The 14937-nt window shown below is 41.4% G+C and overlaps 1 protein-coding gene across 1 annotated transcript in view; it reads left to right on the top strand.

The window, feature by feature from the left end:
• The first annotated feature begins 2424 nt into the window (after window positions 1–2424).
• SNX2 (sorting nexin 2) overlaps window positions 2425–14937 on the top strand; it is a 102654-nt gene continuing 90141 nt past the window's right edge. Inside the window, exon 1 of the mRNA XM_006871642.1 lies at window positions 2425–2532. Coding sequence (XP_006871704.1) covers window positions 2425–2532 — 108 coding nt within the window. The remainder of the gene's footprint in view (window positions 2533–14937) is intronic.

Raw genomic sequence — 14937 nt, 5'->3', positions numbered from 1 at the left:
AGGGTTTCCGAGGAGCAGCTGGTGAGCTTGAACTGTCGACTTTGCAATTCAAATGGCTTTGCAGTCTAGCACATTAGCTAATAGCGCCACACCAAGACCCCTTAACCATTAGGGCCCCTTAAAGAGTACAGCCTTGGAGACTCTGTGGGACCACTCTAGTCTATCCTATAGGATTCTCTGAGTTGCAAACAATTCAGCAGCAATGGGTTTGGTGTTTTACTTTAGAAACTGGAATTGGAGAAATCCTAGCAAAAAGAGAAAACTTTTGCTTTAATCCTTATTTATTTATTTATTTTTAAGTCCAGAGAGGCTGAATTTCTGTACATAGACAGTACAACTCTCTGGACCTAGAGGGTTGAAGGTTTGTACTCAATTTCTAAGAAATTCCTGTGAAGCTTTTTCTTTTTTTCTTCCTTCAGTGCTATTATAATTCCAGGTTGTTATATACACGTGAGCTTTCATTTTATCAAGGATATAACTTGCATTGGTATAGCAATTTTTAGCTTTCATAATACTTCCACCCATTTTTTTTTTTTTTTTCAATGTTGATGATGATGTGCAGTGGTCACTGAAGCCTAAGGTCTTCAAAAGACCTTGTCCTGATGCTATTACCAACCATCCAACAGTTTTCCTAATGGTTACTTCCCTAGACTTTCTTGCTTTCTTTCAGTTTATTGAGGAAAACCGTGTTTCATTAAATCAGAATGAACCTTAAGTAACACATTATTCAGAGTTGCACTGTCCAATAGGTTACTACTCACCAGAAAAGGCTTTTTAGACTTTAATTAGAATTACATAAAAGTTGAAACTTAGTTCCCGAGTCACACCAGCCACATTTCAACTGTTCAGTGACCAACTTGGCCAATGGCTACTGAATTGCACAGAGCACATATAGAACATTTCTATAGGACAGAAAGTTATATGGGAAGAGCTACAGAGACTTAAGTAGGCACCTCTCTTCCACCAATAATATTCTTCTCCAGCTGCATGTAATCCAATGAGCCTGAAAACTTGTGATCCTCAAACTCCTTCACTTCCTAAAAGACACTTGAAATCTGTTAGTATCAAGAGAATCGCTTGGCCTACTCCTGCTAAGGTGATGCGGTAACAAAAGTGCAAGAGTTTCCCACAGATGTCATTATGGCAACTTGGTATAGGTAGGAAACTCAACTTGAGAAGCCTTCATGAAAAGACCTTGAGCCAGTCTTGGAGGTTGTTGTGGTTAGGTGCCAATGAGTTGGTACTGACTCATAGTGACACTATACTCAACAGAATGAAACACTGCCTGGTCCTGCACCAACCTCACAATTGTTGTTACACTTGAGCCCATTGCTGCTGTCATTGTGCCAATTCATCTCATGGGGGCTTCATCTTTTTCTCTGACCCTCCACTTTACCAAACATGATATTCTTCTCTATCGACCGGTCCCTCCTGATAATATGTATGAGAGACAAAGTTAGCCATCCTGGCTTCCAAGGAGCACTCTAGCTGCATTTCTTCCAACACAGATTTGTTTGTTCTTTTGGCAGTCCATGGTACTTTTAATACTCTCCTCCAACAACATAACTCAAATGCATCAATTCTTCTACAGTCTTCCTTATTCACTGTCCAAGTTTCACACGCATATGAGGTTACTCAGGAACTCTGGTAGCATGGTGGTTACCAGTCGGGCTGCTAACCTCACAGTTAGCAGTTCAAAACTACCAGTGATTCTGCATGAGAAAGATGAGGCTTTCTGCTCCTGTAAAGATGTACAGCCTCAAAAACCCTACACAGAGTAGCTATGAGTTAAGAACCAACTCCACACCACCACCATGAGGTTATCGACCATGGCTTGGGTCAGGCACATCTTGGTTCTCCAACTGACATCTTTGCTCTTCAACACTTTAAAGAGGTCTTGTGCAGCAGATTTGCCTAATGTTTGATTTCTTGAATCAAAATGAAGTATTTGACCACTTCAATTTTTTCCTTCTTTTATATGGATGTTGTTTAATGGACCAGTGGTGAGGAATTTTATTTTCTTTACATCGGGGCTCAACCCATACTGAAGGCTGTGGTCTTCAATTTTCATCAGCAACTATTGTAAGTCCTCATTGCTTTCAGCAAGCAAGGTTGTATCATCTGCATATGGCAGGTTATTAATGACTCTTCCTCCAATTCTGATGCTACATTTTTCTTCATATAATCCAGTTTCTCAGAAATATTTGCTCAGCATACAGGGGAAAGGCAAAGGGGCGGGGCTGAGCAAGCTGGTCAGGCAGTTGCTGTCACGAGGTCGGAGGCGGGGCTTAGCGTTGCTGGGCGTGGCCGCGAGAGGCGGGCTGGGGAGGTAGGGGAGCAGGCCGGCCCCGCGCGAGCCAGCCTTGCGTGCTCACGTGACAGGTCTGCGAGGCCCCGCTAGCGCAATCGTCTGGACGAGCGAAGATGGCGGCCGAAAGGGAGCCTCCTCCACTGGTAGATGGGAAGACCACTGACTTTGAAGAGCTGGAAGACGGCGAGGATCTATTCACTAGCACTGTCTCCACTCTGGAGGTGAGACCGCACGTATCCGAGAGTGCTGAGTGCCGCCGCTGCCGCGCGTATCGCCCTTTAGTGCCTTTCCTCTACCCCGACTTGTCTCTCCCCACCCCCCGGGTTTGCAAGGACCTGGTCGGTCGACACCTGTGACGCCGGCCCCACCTTGGGTACCTGTCAGTGGGCAGGAGTTGGACTGGGATGGCGTGGCCTGGCCCCCTTCTTAGGAGATCAGCCAGCCAGCCGCCCCGGGCGCCAACCTGATCCTCCGAGGGGGCCGGGGCCAGACAGATCATCGCAGCACCCTTTCTCCGCTCAGCTGGCCTTCGTTGGTGTCACTTGCACAGCACCTTTTTCCAAGCCGGAGAAGGTGGTGGTGTGGGTTCCAGCAAACCTCACCGTGCACCCCGGGGGCCTCAGCAGCCCTTTGGAGACGTGCTTGCTTTTTTTTTCCTATGGGAGGGGGTGCCCCCGAAAGGCGAGAGGACTGAAGTGAGCGCTCAGTGGCCGAGGATCAGTGTGGACCGGGTGGATGCGCTTTTCCCTGTCTTGGCACTTAGTGGACTGCAAGTACTCCTTAAGGGAAGTGCTTTTGTTTTGGACTATTAAGGAGATAAATGCATTTGCCCATGTTTTGTTGTCTTTAAATCTTAAACTTTTGAGAGGTCATTGTTGTTTATGAAATATAAAGTTGAAGGGAGAGAGCAGTACAGGAAACTTGGTTGGGGTTTTGCTTTGGGGTAACCTACCAGGGGAGAAATAAAAACAGATCTCCACCACCTTTTCCTCTTTCCTCGCATGGTCAGCGATCTTTCAAGCTGAGTGTTCCTGTTTTTGTCAAAGGAAGCACCCTCTGTGAACCTCACTGTATTATATCTCCTATGTTCATTTCCCGTTTAAATTGGATTGCGTTTGCTGAGTGCACACCCACTTCATAGCCTGATTGTAATTGTTTGTATGTGTATTAAAATGTAGGCAAATTTCCCAGAATGTTGTTTACCTGGGTTGTACTTCATTGCAAGGAGGTAAGCTTTCTTCTGCTGGTCAGCTCTGCTCCAGATCAATTGGAATTGACTATAAAATACCGATTAGCTAAAATTCAATTAACCTGCAACTTCCAGAAACCGGTTTCAGCACTGACCGTATTTTGCTAGTTGTTTGTGCCAGTTTCTCGCCAAATCCCACCTCCCGTCAGACTACTGTATACTTGCTGGGGCCAGGGATAATGTCTTGATCATCTTTGTGTCTCTTGCAGAACCTTCAACATTTGCATTCAGTTAGTTAATGCTACTGGATTGTCAAAACAACATGTAAACATTAGTCAAAATTATCATGCAGGATATACATCTTGGGGTTAATATTCTTTTAGTTCTTTGTACAAGGATCTCTGGTAGCGTAGTGATTCGCATCGGGCTGCTAACCTCAAGGTCAGCAGTTCAAAACTACCACCTGTTCCACGGAAGAAAGATGAGCTTTCTGCTCCTGTAAGGATTTACACCCTCAGAAATCCTATACAGAGTGTCTATGAGTCGAACAACAACCACTTCTTTATACATACTGTACCTATGTCAAAAGTTAGTGTTTCTGTAGCATTCTAAAGACCTTTGCCTTTGGGAGATACAAAGATTTTCATCAGCAAGGTTTGGAACAAATTTAATTGAAGGAGGAGTGTCCTAGAAACACTATAAGCATTCTATTTAACTTAGGTCTTTTAGAGTTGACTAAAAGGAACACAAGTATTAATCTGCTTAACTGTAGACTGTATTTTCTCTGTGGATGGGGCTCTTAAGAAAGAGTACGGTACTTGTGTTTTTGTCAATAAAAGTCTATGGAAGTTTGATTATGAATACTTTAAATTTATCTTGGTTTGTGCACTGTGAAAGTTGTAAATAATGTTTTTGATTGTTTGTTTAGACCTCTTTATTTTCATGGTCTCATTCAGGTTATTCTAAGAAACAAGTGTAACAGATTTGTAAATTCAGAATTTATTTTTCTGTTTGACACAGGATATATAGCAGTAACTCTCAGCACACCAAAATTGCTCCAAATGCATTTTCAGTTCTTCACTTATTTTTAAACAGTGCAGCACAATCTTGGGGGTGCTACAAAATCCATAGAATTCTTGTTAAAATGCAGATGCTTGTGCCTCACAATAACCTGCACTTCTAATAACCCTCAATATTAGTGTTTCTCATGTCTAGATCAGTGCTTTTCAAATTCTGATGTGCACACAAATCACCTAGAAATCTTGTTGAAGTGCAAATTCTGATTCTGTAGGGCTGTGGTGCATTTTTAACAAACTCTTCTGGTACTAAGGGAGATCAGGGTGGAGCACATGGTTAAGTATCGTCAGTAGCAAGCCAGGTTGGTAGTTCAAACTCATCCACAGTGCCTTACAAAACTGGCCTGCCTTCTGATTCGGAAAGGTTACAGTTCTACTTTGCACACAATGGTTCCCCTGAGTAGGAATGACTCCAGGGCAACTAACAACAAACTCCTTGATGCCTTCACTTCTACTTCTTAAGACTACATTCGGATTTTCAGGACCCTAGAGAATTCAAATGCAGGTGTTATTCTGAGTAATTGTTAACCAGTTATAATTAAGCCTTGTTGGAGGATAGGTCAGAAAGTATTGCTACAAAATCATAGAAAGCTTTATTAAACAAAAATATCAAAATATGAAATGATTGTTTCTCGACATATTCTCCATCTAGTCTGTACATTTCCATCTCTCTAACTCTTCCCTGGTAGTGTAGTGGATTTTGAGCTGGGTTGTGGTTAGCAGTGCAAACTACCAGGCACTCCGTGGGAGAAAGATGAGACTTTCTGCTCCCGTAAAGATCTATAGCTCTGGAAACAGCACAACAACCCTTCCCTGAGGAACCTGAGTGGCATAGCAAGTAATGCATCAAGCTGCTAACTGAAAGGTCAGCAGTTGAAATCCACCAGTAGGAAAACAATGAGGCTTTCTGTTCTCATAAACATTTACAGCCTCCAAAATCCTATATAGGGTTTCTTTGCGTCAGAACTGGCACGATAGCACACAACAACCCTTCCCTGAAGAATTCTACACTCTGATTTACACCATGTCAAAGTATTTGGCATCCTTGAGATAATCAAATTATGTTCCTTTTCGATGTTCTTTGAGTTTGGGGTACAAAAAGCATTATTAAGGGGCAAAATAAGGGCTGTAGATTAGATAAGGTAAAGTTTACTAGCAAAATTCTCATAGGACATCCTTTACTACCGTTGCAGAATGATAAGGTGCATTTATGTGTTAGAAAACAATTCTTCTTTGCATGTTTCTTGGTCTTTTGCTTTCCAATGCAATTTTCAGTTAAAACTTTTGTATAATAAACCCCCCTTATTGTCTTGTGTCCTTCAAGAAAATACTATCAGGAGAACCACTTGGGAATCTCAGAATCTGTTGCCATAACCTGCTAAATTGACCTCTGTGCATTGAATTCATCTGGCCTCGCAGACCCCTTCAGAAACCAGTTTTGGCTGGACCTTTTTTGTTTTTAAGGACCCTTGGTATGTGTAAGACAAGTGTATGACTGAGAGAACTTGTCTGCTGCCATCCAGTGAACACAGACATGTTTAAACACATTTTGTTTGAAATAATAAATAAATAAATACATAGATGAACTGGAACCCTACTAGCATTGCTTTTTGACTTACCCTCACAAATGAATGTCTTGAAAGTAAAGACAAGCAGAACTTTCAAATAGTCTTTAGTATGTAGATACTTTGTTTGACAGTATTTTAATTGGGGAGAGGAAGGAAGGGTAATTTGAAGTCCTCATAAGTGAAACTCACATTTTAGACAGTTGAGTGGCATAACTGTTAAACCAAAAAATATGTACATTAAGTAAAAAAAATTACATGCCTTTATAACTTAGTTTGCATTTGTGTTTAATGTGTATATTTTTAAACCCAGTATTGGACTCCTTTCCTTTAAAAACTGAAAACAGCCACATCAAGATATATCAGCAAATAAAAATATATTTCACAACCCTAATGTAGGTTTTTGTTGTGATTATAAAACAAGAAAATGGTTGGGACAGGGAAAGGAATGAGAAGGGTAGGAGTCTAGCAAAAACTTGTTCTTTTTGGTATCTTCAGAGGCATGGCTTTACATTGTTTATGAATACTGCTTTTTCTTTAAATGAAACAATCCCTAGCATAAAGGTGTTTGCCCTAAAATATCATGGAGTAGTAGATAGAATTGGGGGGATCCCCAGGAAATTCATATTGTTCACCTTTTGTTTTGAATGCTTTATTGAGATATAATTCACATACCATGTCTACTTAAAGTACAATTCTGTGATTTTTTAGTTATGTGCAATCATCACCATAGTCATTTTTTGTTCATTTTCATCACCTCAAAAAGGAACCATTTACACTTTAGCTGCCATCCCATATTTCCCATGCTGTCCCAGTCCCGAGCAATCACAAATTTCTCTGTCTCTGTAGATTATTCTATTCCTGATTTATATGTAAATGAAATCATTTAATATGGAGTCTCTTGTGACTGGCTTCTTTAACTTGGCATGTTGTTAGGGTTCATGTTCATTTATGTAGTATGTATTAGTATTTCATTCCTTTTTATGGGCAAGTAATATTCCATGGTATGGGTATATTATCACATTTTGTTTGTCCCTTGATGAACATTTAGGTTGTTTCTGTCTTTTGACTGTTATGAATAATGCTTCTGTAAACATTTGTATACAAGTTTTTTTTGGACATATGTTTTTATTTCTCTTGGGGGATCTATCTAGCTATCTATATTTATCTATAGGCTTGGAATTGCTGGGTCATATTCCAATTTTGGAGTCCTGATGTGGTGCCCTAGGATAAGCACTCCACCTCAAGGACAGTTTGAACTGCTAGCCTGGAACTGACTTGGTAGCACTTAATAACAACATCGTAACTCTGTGCAGTTTTTTGAGAAACAGACAAACTTTTCTAAGGTGGCTACACCATTTTCCATTACTGCCAGCAGTATATAAGGTTCTGATTTCTCCACACCCTTGACACTGAGTATCTAACATTTTGATTGCAGTTATCATGGTGGGTGTGAAGTGGTATCTGATTTTGATTATGAGTTGCATTTCCTTGATGACTTATGCTGTATTGGGCATTAAGATATCTTTGTTGGAGAATTGTATACCCATTTTTTAATTGGATTTATTTTTTTATTAATTGAGTTGTGTTTTTTAAGTTTTTATTGTGAATTGAGTGAAGGTTAACAGACAAGATCATCGTCTTTACATTCAACAAAGTCTACACTTCGTTTCATTTCAATGATTACAATCTCCTTTCTGTAACAACAGCTATCCTACTTCCTCCCTGTGACTTCCCCTTTATAGTGTATATTTCACAAATGAAGAAAGCAAAAGTATTTGATGTACACATACAAAACAAAAAATATATATTCATTTAAATGTCCAAAGGGCATGTTCTGCAAGCTAGCCTCCTATGGACCTAGAGCCCTCAGTTGCTCTGTCTCTCCAAGCCATTACCTCTGCCACTGTCTCTGCTGTCGCCACTTTTCTAGGTAGGATCTCATGCTTTACTCACGCTCTTCCTTCTTGATGGTCCTGAGATTCTCTGTACCGGAAATAAAAGGTTAATTACCTACCCCCTTTTAGTTATACATCTCCTATAATCATAGTTGTGACAATCACAATGAACACTGCTGTTACTCACAATTGAATCATGAAATCCTGTCACCACCATCCCTCATCCTCTTTCACCAGATCCATCTGGATAAGAGGAAAACTATTCAGTGAGGATTCTACCTTAGCTCCCTCATTCTGAAATTAAACACACTTGCGAAAAAGCATGTAAGCCAGCCACTTTGTGCCTTTATAACACCCCCACCCCAGTGTTTTTTTTTAAGTTTTTATTGTGAATTATGTGGGTTTACATGGGAGAATATCAGTTTTACATTCATCCTATTGTATTTTGTTCATTGCCATGATTTCAGCCCTCTCCATGCATCATCAAACAACCAAAGGGTACACCCCACAGGCCTGCTCCCTGGCTGTCAGCACACAGCCTCTCTCCCTCCCTGAGTCCAGTGTCCCCAGCCATTCCATCTGTCTACGTCATCATCTCTGCCTCCATTTCTGGTGTCACTGCTTCTCTGGGTAGGGTCCTGCACTCCACTCTTCTCCCTTGATGGTCCCAGGAACCTCCGCTCCTGGACTGTAAAATCAATTACTCCCTCCTTTTATTACAAAACATCTACTTTTACATTTCCGACCCTCACAGTCAGTCCTGATAGCAGTTGTTCACTATTGAACCCCATCTCCTTTTATTAGCCCCATCCCAACAGATTGGAAATCATTCAGTGGAGATTCCATCTTCCCCCGCCCTGTCTGGAACTGGGCTTCCTCTTAAAAGCTTGTGAGCCAGTCACTTCTTGCCTCCCTCCCACCCCCCATTTTGGGTAGTCATTTTGTAAGTTGCCTATCCCTGTCAGCCCTGTGTATGAGGGGTGGGAGTGATCCATGCTGTAAAGATTTGTTCCCTTTTTTGAGCTACTACATCCATAAGTATAGGTAAAGTTCATCAAATTATAACAGGTTACTCTTTTTTCCCCCTCATCTTTCTTCTAGTCAAGTTCTGATATCCAGCCATTGAAGCCAGGTCAAGTGGGTACTATCTGCAAGTATGGGTGTTCTTGTGCATATCCCCTCACTTCATATAAGCTGGATGCTTCACTCTCTGCTCTAGTCCTCCATGGCCATGCCACTGCCTCTGGGCCCAGTAGTCCCCAGGTGTTGCTATACTGCTGGCCAACCTGGTCTCCACCTGGGTTCACAGGAGTCTATTGAATGTGGTTGTATTTAGCTCCTAACTTCATTGCTGTTTTTTCCCCTCTTCCCCTTATCAGTGACCACCGTGGTCACCAGCCAGACTATATGCCTGCTCATGTATTCCCCTTGAGTCTTAGTCTTGAAAGGGATTTGCTCTGAGGGAACCCGACCACTTGCCTTGATGGCTTCCTGGCAAACAGCTTGCTTGTTCTTGTAGTAGTAAATCAGACTGCCATTACTGTTTTTGATTTTTCCTGCCGATCTTTCTTTCACGAAGTATCTTCTGTTCTTCTAGCCACACCAGGCTGGTTTGCTTGTCCTTTCAAGTGGAAATTTCCCACCTCAGATGATTCTGGATGTGGTTCAGGATTCCACCTATGGTCTTATGCAGTGCAGAGGCTCCACAGGAAGCCTCTTTCACCAGGCAACTTCTAGCCCCCTTTAACGTATTCCAATCAGTTATAGGCTGAGGATGGACTTACAAGCTTTTTATTGTGATATTTCTGGCCTAACTGTTCTCCCATCAGCCTTGTTCTTCTTTTCCCCTCCCCCTTCTTGTGTATTGCCAGTCCCCCTCCCCCCCAGCACCCAGGCTCTCCTGTGTCTATTCCCAACCCTGTGCTCTAACCTCTGCTCCCTCCCTCCCCTCATCTCATCCCATATATCCCAGTGATCAGCAATTATATATATAGATTTCAACCCCCTTTTGGGTGGGTTCTTTTTCTTAGTCTTTACTATAATGGTCCTATGCAGTATTTCTCCTTTTGTGACTAATTTCACTCAGCATAATTGTCCTCAAGGTTCATCCATGTTATGTGGTGGCTTGCAGCTTCTTTGTTGTTCTTCAAGGTAGCATAGTATCCATTGTGTGTATGTACCACAGTTTGTTTATCTATTCTTCAATTGATGGGCACTTAGGCTATCTCATCCTTTTTGCTATTGCAAATAGTGCTGCTATGAACATTGGTGTGCATATATCTCATAACTCATGTTATGGCTCGTATTTCTTGTGGGTAAATACCAAGTAGAGGAATTGCTGGATCATAAGATGTTTCTGTTTCCAACTTCTGAGGAAGCACCATATTTCTTTCCAGAGTGGTTGGACCATTTTGCAATTCTACCAGCAATGTAGGAGGGTCCCAGTCTCTCTGCATCCTCAACAGCATTTACTGTCTTCTACTTTTTTTATCTTTGCTGTTATTGCTGGTGTGAGATGATATTTCATTGCTGTTTTGATTTACATCTCTTTAATGGCGTCCTGGTGTGGCGCTGTGGGCTAATGCATCAGACTGTAAAGTTGTTTGAATTGCAAGGTCGGTGGTTTAAGCTCACCAGCTGCTCCTTGGAAACCCTGTACAGAGTCACTGTGGGTTGGAATTGACTCGAGGGCACATCACAACACAACAGCAATGGAGTCTTGGTGTGGCACTGTGGGTTAATGTGCCAGATTGCAAAGCCATTTGAACTGCAAAGGTCAGTAGTTCAAGCTTACCGGCTGTTCCTTGGAAACCCTATATAGGGTCACTATGGGTCAGAATTGACTTGACGGTGCTTAACAACAGTGGCTAGTGATCGTGAACATTTCTTCATATGTTTGTTGGCTGCCTGGATCTCCTCCTCAGTGAAGTGTCTGTTCATGTCATGTGCCCATTTTTGAATTGCCCACCCCAATTTTTGATAGTGTCTAGAGTGTCCTTCCCTACCAACCCAGTGCACTGAGGAAACAAGCTTCTTACTTGATATGAAGAATCCTTCCCTTCTGTTTGGAATTTTGAGCAATGGCAGCCATAAGCAAAGGTCTCGTTCATCAAATTGTAGCAATTTACACTTGCTCACAGTATCAAGTATCTTTGTCTTTATCTGGTCTAGTTCTGGTCAGCTAGCCATCTAAGCTAGGTCAAATCGGCACTAGCCACAAGTTTGGGAGTTTATACATACTTTCCCATATTTCAGACCAGCTGGCCGCTTCACTCTGAGCTCTAGGTCAGTGCCCATGGGCTCAGGAATTCACACAGCTCCCTAAACTTCAGACCAGCCAACCCTTCCTCTTCTCTCTCTCGTCTTGAGGTCAACGGGTATCAGTGGAACAAGGCCAGACTCAGCCCATGTCTTCACTGCTGCCTTTCCCCCACTTCTACTCACAAGTCGGCCCGATGTTTACCAGTTAGTATAGTAGACTGCTCATTAGGTTCCCTTTGAGTTTCAGTTTTAGAAGGGGGTATTAACTGAGTTGTAAGAATTCTTTATGTATTTTAGCTGCAAGTACTTTATCAGATATGTAATTTGTAAAGGTTTTCTCCCATTTTGTGAGTTGTCTTTTTACTTTCCTGCTGGTTTTCTTTGAAGTACAAAATTTCAGTCTAAAGTCCAATTTTTCTATTTTTCCTTTTGTTCTCTTTAGTCCACTTTCCATTCATTTTTTATATGGTGTGAGGTAAAGGCCAACCTTAATTTTTTGTTTGTGTATATCCAGGCTTTCCAACTCCATTTATTCTAGAGACAATAGTTTTCATATGGAATGGTTTGGGAACCTTTGTCAAAAATCCATTAACTCTGGATTATGGCATTAAATGGTTCTTTTACTATTAACCTATGTAAGGACTAGTTGAAATTAAAATGAAGACCATAGTTTCTCCAACACTGTCACACGTTTGTGTTTATAGAGCATTTCAGATAGAATTTTCAGACGGAAGGTCCACAGGTCTTTGAATACCTCTCCTAGCATGTATGTAACCCCTTGCTATAAGTCATCAGCAGATACAGTAATACATGCTTGGTTGACTTTAACAGATGCTTGAATATTTACTGTCTGCAATACTGCTTAAATGATAATGAGAGTACAATGATCAGCAAAATACAGCAGTTTTTCAGGAACTCTTTAGTGGAGAAGAGCATTACTAATACAAACTATGACTGTATGATCTGAAAACATATAAAGTACCAGAGAAAGAAATGGAGGGTAAGATGACATTTCAAAGGAAGGAAGCAGATAAGGTTTGGTCCATATTCTAGGGAATGATAAATTGTTTTCCATGGCTGAAATGTCTCCTCCATTTAAGGAGCTCTGTTAGCGTAGTGGTTATGAGTAGGGCTGCTAACCTCAAGATCAGCCATTCGAAACTACCAGCCATTCCACAGGAGAAAGATGAAGCTTTCTGCTCCTGTAAAGATTTACAGCCTCGGAAACCATGTTCAGAGTCGCTATGAGTTGGAACTGACTCTACGGACACACTACCACCATAGTGAGATTGTGAAGGACCATGAAATTCATTATTCAGTCAGGAAGATTTGTACAACAGTAACATAGTCACTTAAGAAAAATAATGTGGTAGCAGTCAGAGGGGTGAATTTGAGTGAGTTGGGCAAGTTGGTATGATGGAGACTACCTTTTAATAGTCTGATATTGAAGTCCTCAAGAAGGGCAATGCAAACAGGAAAAGAAAACTGACATGATAACATTAAAAGTTAGGCATTTCACAAGGGAAGGAATGGATATTTTATTTCATTTGGAGATATGTTGGTTGGTCAAGGAAATGCATACTTTCCTGGTGTTGTTTTGATCACCATATTGACCTGCTCTTTGGCTTAAAGTTGAGTCACTGGAGTAAATTAGAACCACTAATGGTGTTGGAGGAGAATATTGAAAGTACCATGGGCTTCCCAGAAGAACCAATAGATCTGTTTTGGAAGAAGTGCAGCCAGAGTCCTCCTTGGAGGCCAGGATGGCCAAACTTCGTCTCTCATACTTTGGGCATGTTGTCAGGAGGGACCAGTCTCTAGAGAAGCCTATCATGTTTGGTAAGGTGGAGGGTCAGAGAAAAAGAGGAAGACCCCACCCCAACGAGGTGGATTGGACAAGTGGCAGCATCGATGGACTCAAGCGTGGCAACAGTAGTGAGGTTGGCCCAGGATTGGGCAGCGTTTCGTTTTGCTGTGCATAGGGTTGCTATGGGTTGGTACCGACTCGATGGCCCCTAACAACAACAACAACAGCAATCTTTCTGCCAGTAGTCAAATACTCTTAAAGCCATTTTTCCCACTCAGGGATTCCCTCATACCTTATTTAAAAGTGTGATTTATAATTTAGAAATTTGGAGATAAATAGCTTTGTGATATTGATTTTTAGTTTAATTTGGTTATGGTCAGAGAATATTTTCTATTTTAATCCTTTTAGATTTGTTAAGTCTTGATTTATGGCACTTGTTAAGTGCTGCCAAGTTAGTTCCGACTCATAGTGACCCTGTATAGGGTTTCCAAGGAGCAGCTGGTGGATTTGAACTGCCAATTTTGTAGTTAGCAGTCCAGTGTTTATCCTATAGCGCCATGTCAGGACTCCTGATTTATGGCCTAGGATGTAATTTATTGTGATTGAAAGTCCTTATACAATTAAAAAGAATATATTATCTGTTGCTGTTTGGAGTGTTCTATAAATGGTAGGTCCAGTTGGTTAATGCTATTTTTTAGGTCCTATCTATGTTTACTTAATATTTGTATACTTGTTCTATTGATTAAAAGAAGAGTGTTGAAATTTCCAAGTGTGATTGTGGATTTTTTATTTCTTTTTAGCTCAGTCAGTTATCCCTTCATATATTCTGAAGCTTTGTTGTGAATAATATAGTGCAAAAAAAGCATGTGAGACTGTCTGACTTCCTCTAGCTTCACTGGGGGATGTTGTTAAGTGCTGTCGAGTTGGTTCAGACTCTTAGCAATCCTGTATAGGGTTTCCCAGGAGTGGTTCGTGAGTTTAAACTGCAAGCTTTGCAGCTCACATCGACCTTGTGGTCCAGGGCTTATCCTATAGCGCTACACCAGGATTCCAAACAATGGAGAAAGAGAATGAATCTCTAAATCAGCCCAAGGCCAATTCCTATGAAAAGTCAGATGTGCTTCCACTCTTCAACTTTTTTAACCCAATTCTGACACTAACCGTCCCTCCCACAGCATCCTGTTATTTCTTTGTTGGAGTTAGTAATCCATTGCAATGGTCACACAGTACTCAGAGGTGATATTCATGATTATGGGCTATACTAGGGAAGTGAATAGGGTACAATTTAGGATCAGCAACAACTCAAGATGCATCTCTTCTCCAGTGAGCAATGCCTCTTCTCTGATTTACTGTAGGCACACCTCACTCTTGTCTTCAGCATATGCCCTGTTCAGGCAAGTGTTAAAAAAATCTCCTTTGCTGTTGTTAAGTACTGTTCAGTCAATTCTCACTCATACTGACCCTTTATAGGGTTTCCAAGAAGAGTGTGGGCTTGAACCATTGACCTTTTGGTTAGTAACCCAGTGATTATCCTACAGTGACATGCCAGGACTGGACAGAATTCCTTTTGCCAGTCTGTAAATGCCAATGGGCGTATTCAGCAAGCCAGCCTCTTACCCATAGGCGCTCAGCTTTGCTAGTCCATGGGCTAGAAAGCCCGCAGCTGCTCTCTCTCTCTCCATGCTACTGCCTCATCTCATGCTCTTCTTTCTTGATGGTCCTGAGGTCATCTGTTCCTACTTTTTTTTTTTTTTTTTTCATAAGGCAGTCAAAGATTTTAGTATTATTTACCCTCTTCAAGCTATACCTAGATCCCTGTATCCCAGAGCC

Source organism: Chrysochloris asiatica, unplaced genomic scaffold, assembly GCF_000296735.1.
Source record: "Chrysochloris asiatica unplaced genomic scaffold, ChrAsi1.0 scaffold00171, whole genome shotgun sequence".
In the NCBI taxonomy this organism is placed as follows: domain Eukaryota; kingdom Metazoa; phylum Chordata; class Mammalia; order Afrosoricida; family Chrysochloridae; genus Chrysochloris; species Chrysochloris asiatica.
This window is presented reverse-complemented; position numbering and strand designations above follow the sequence as displayed.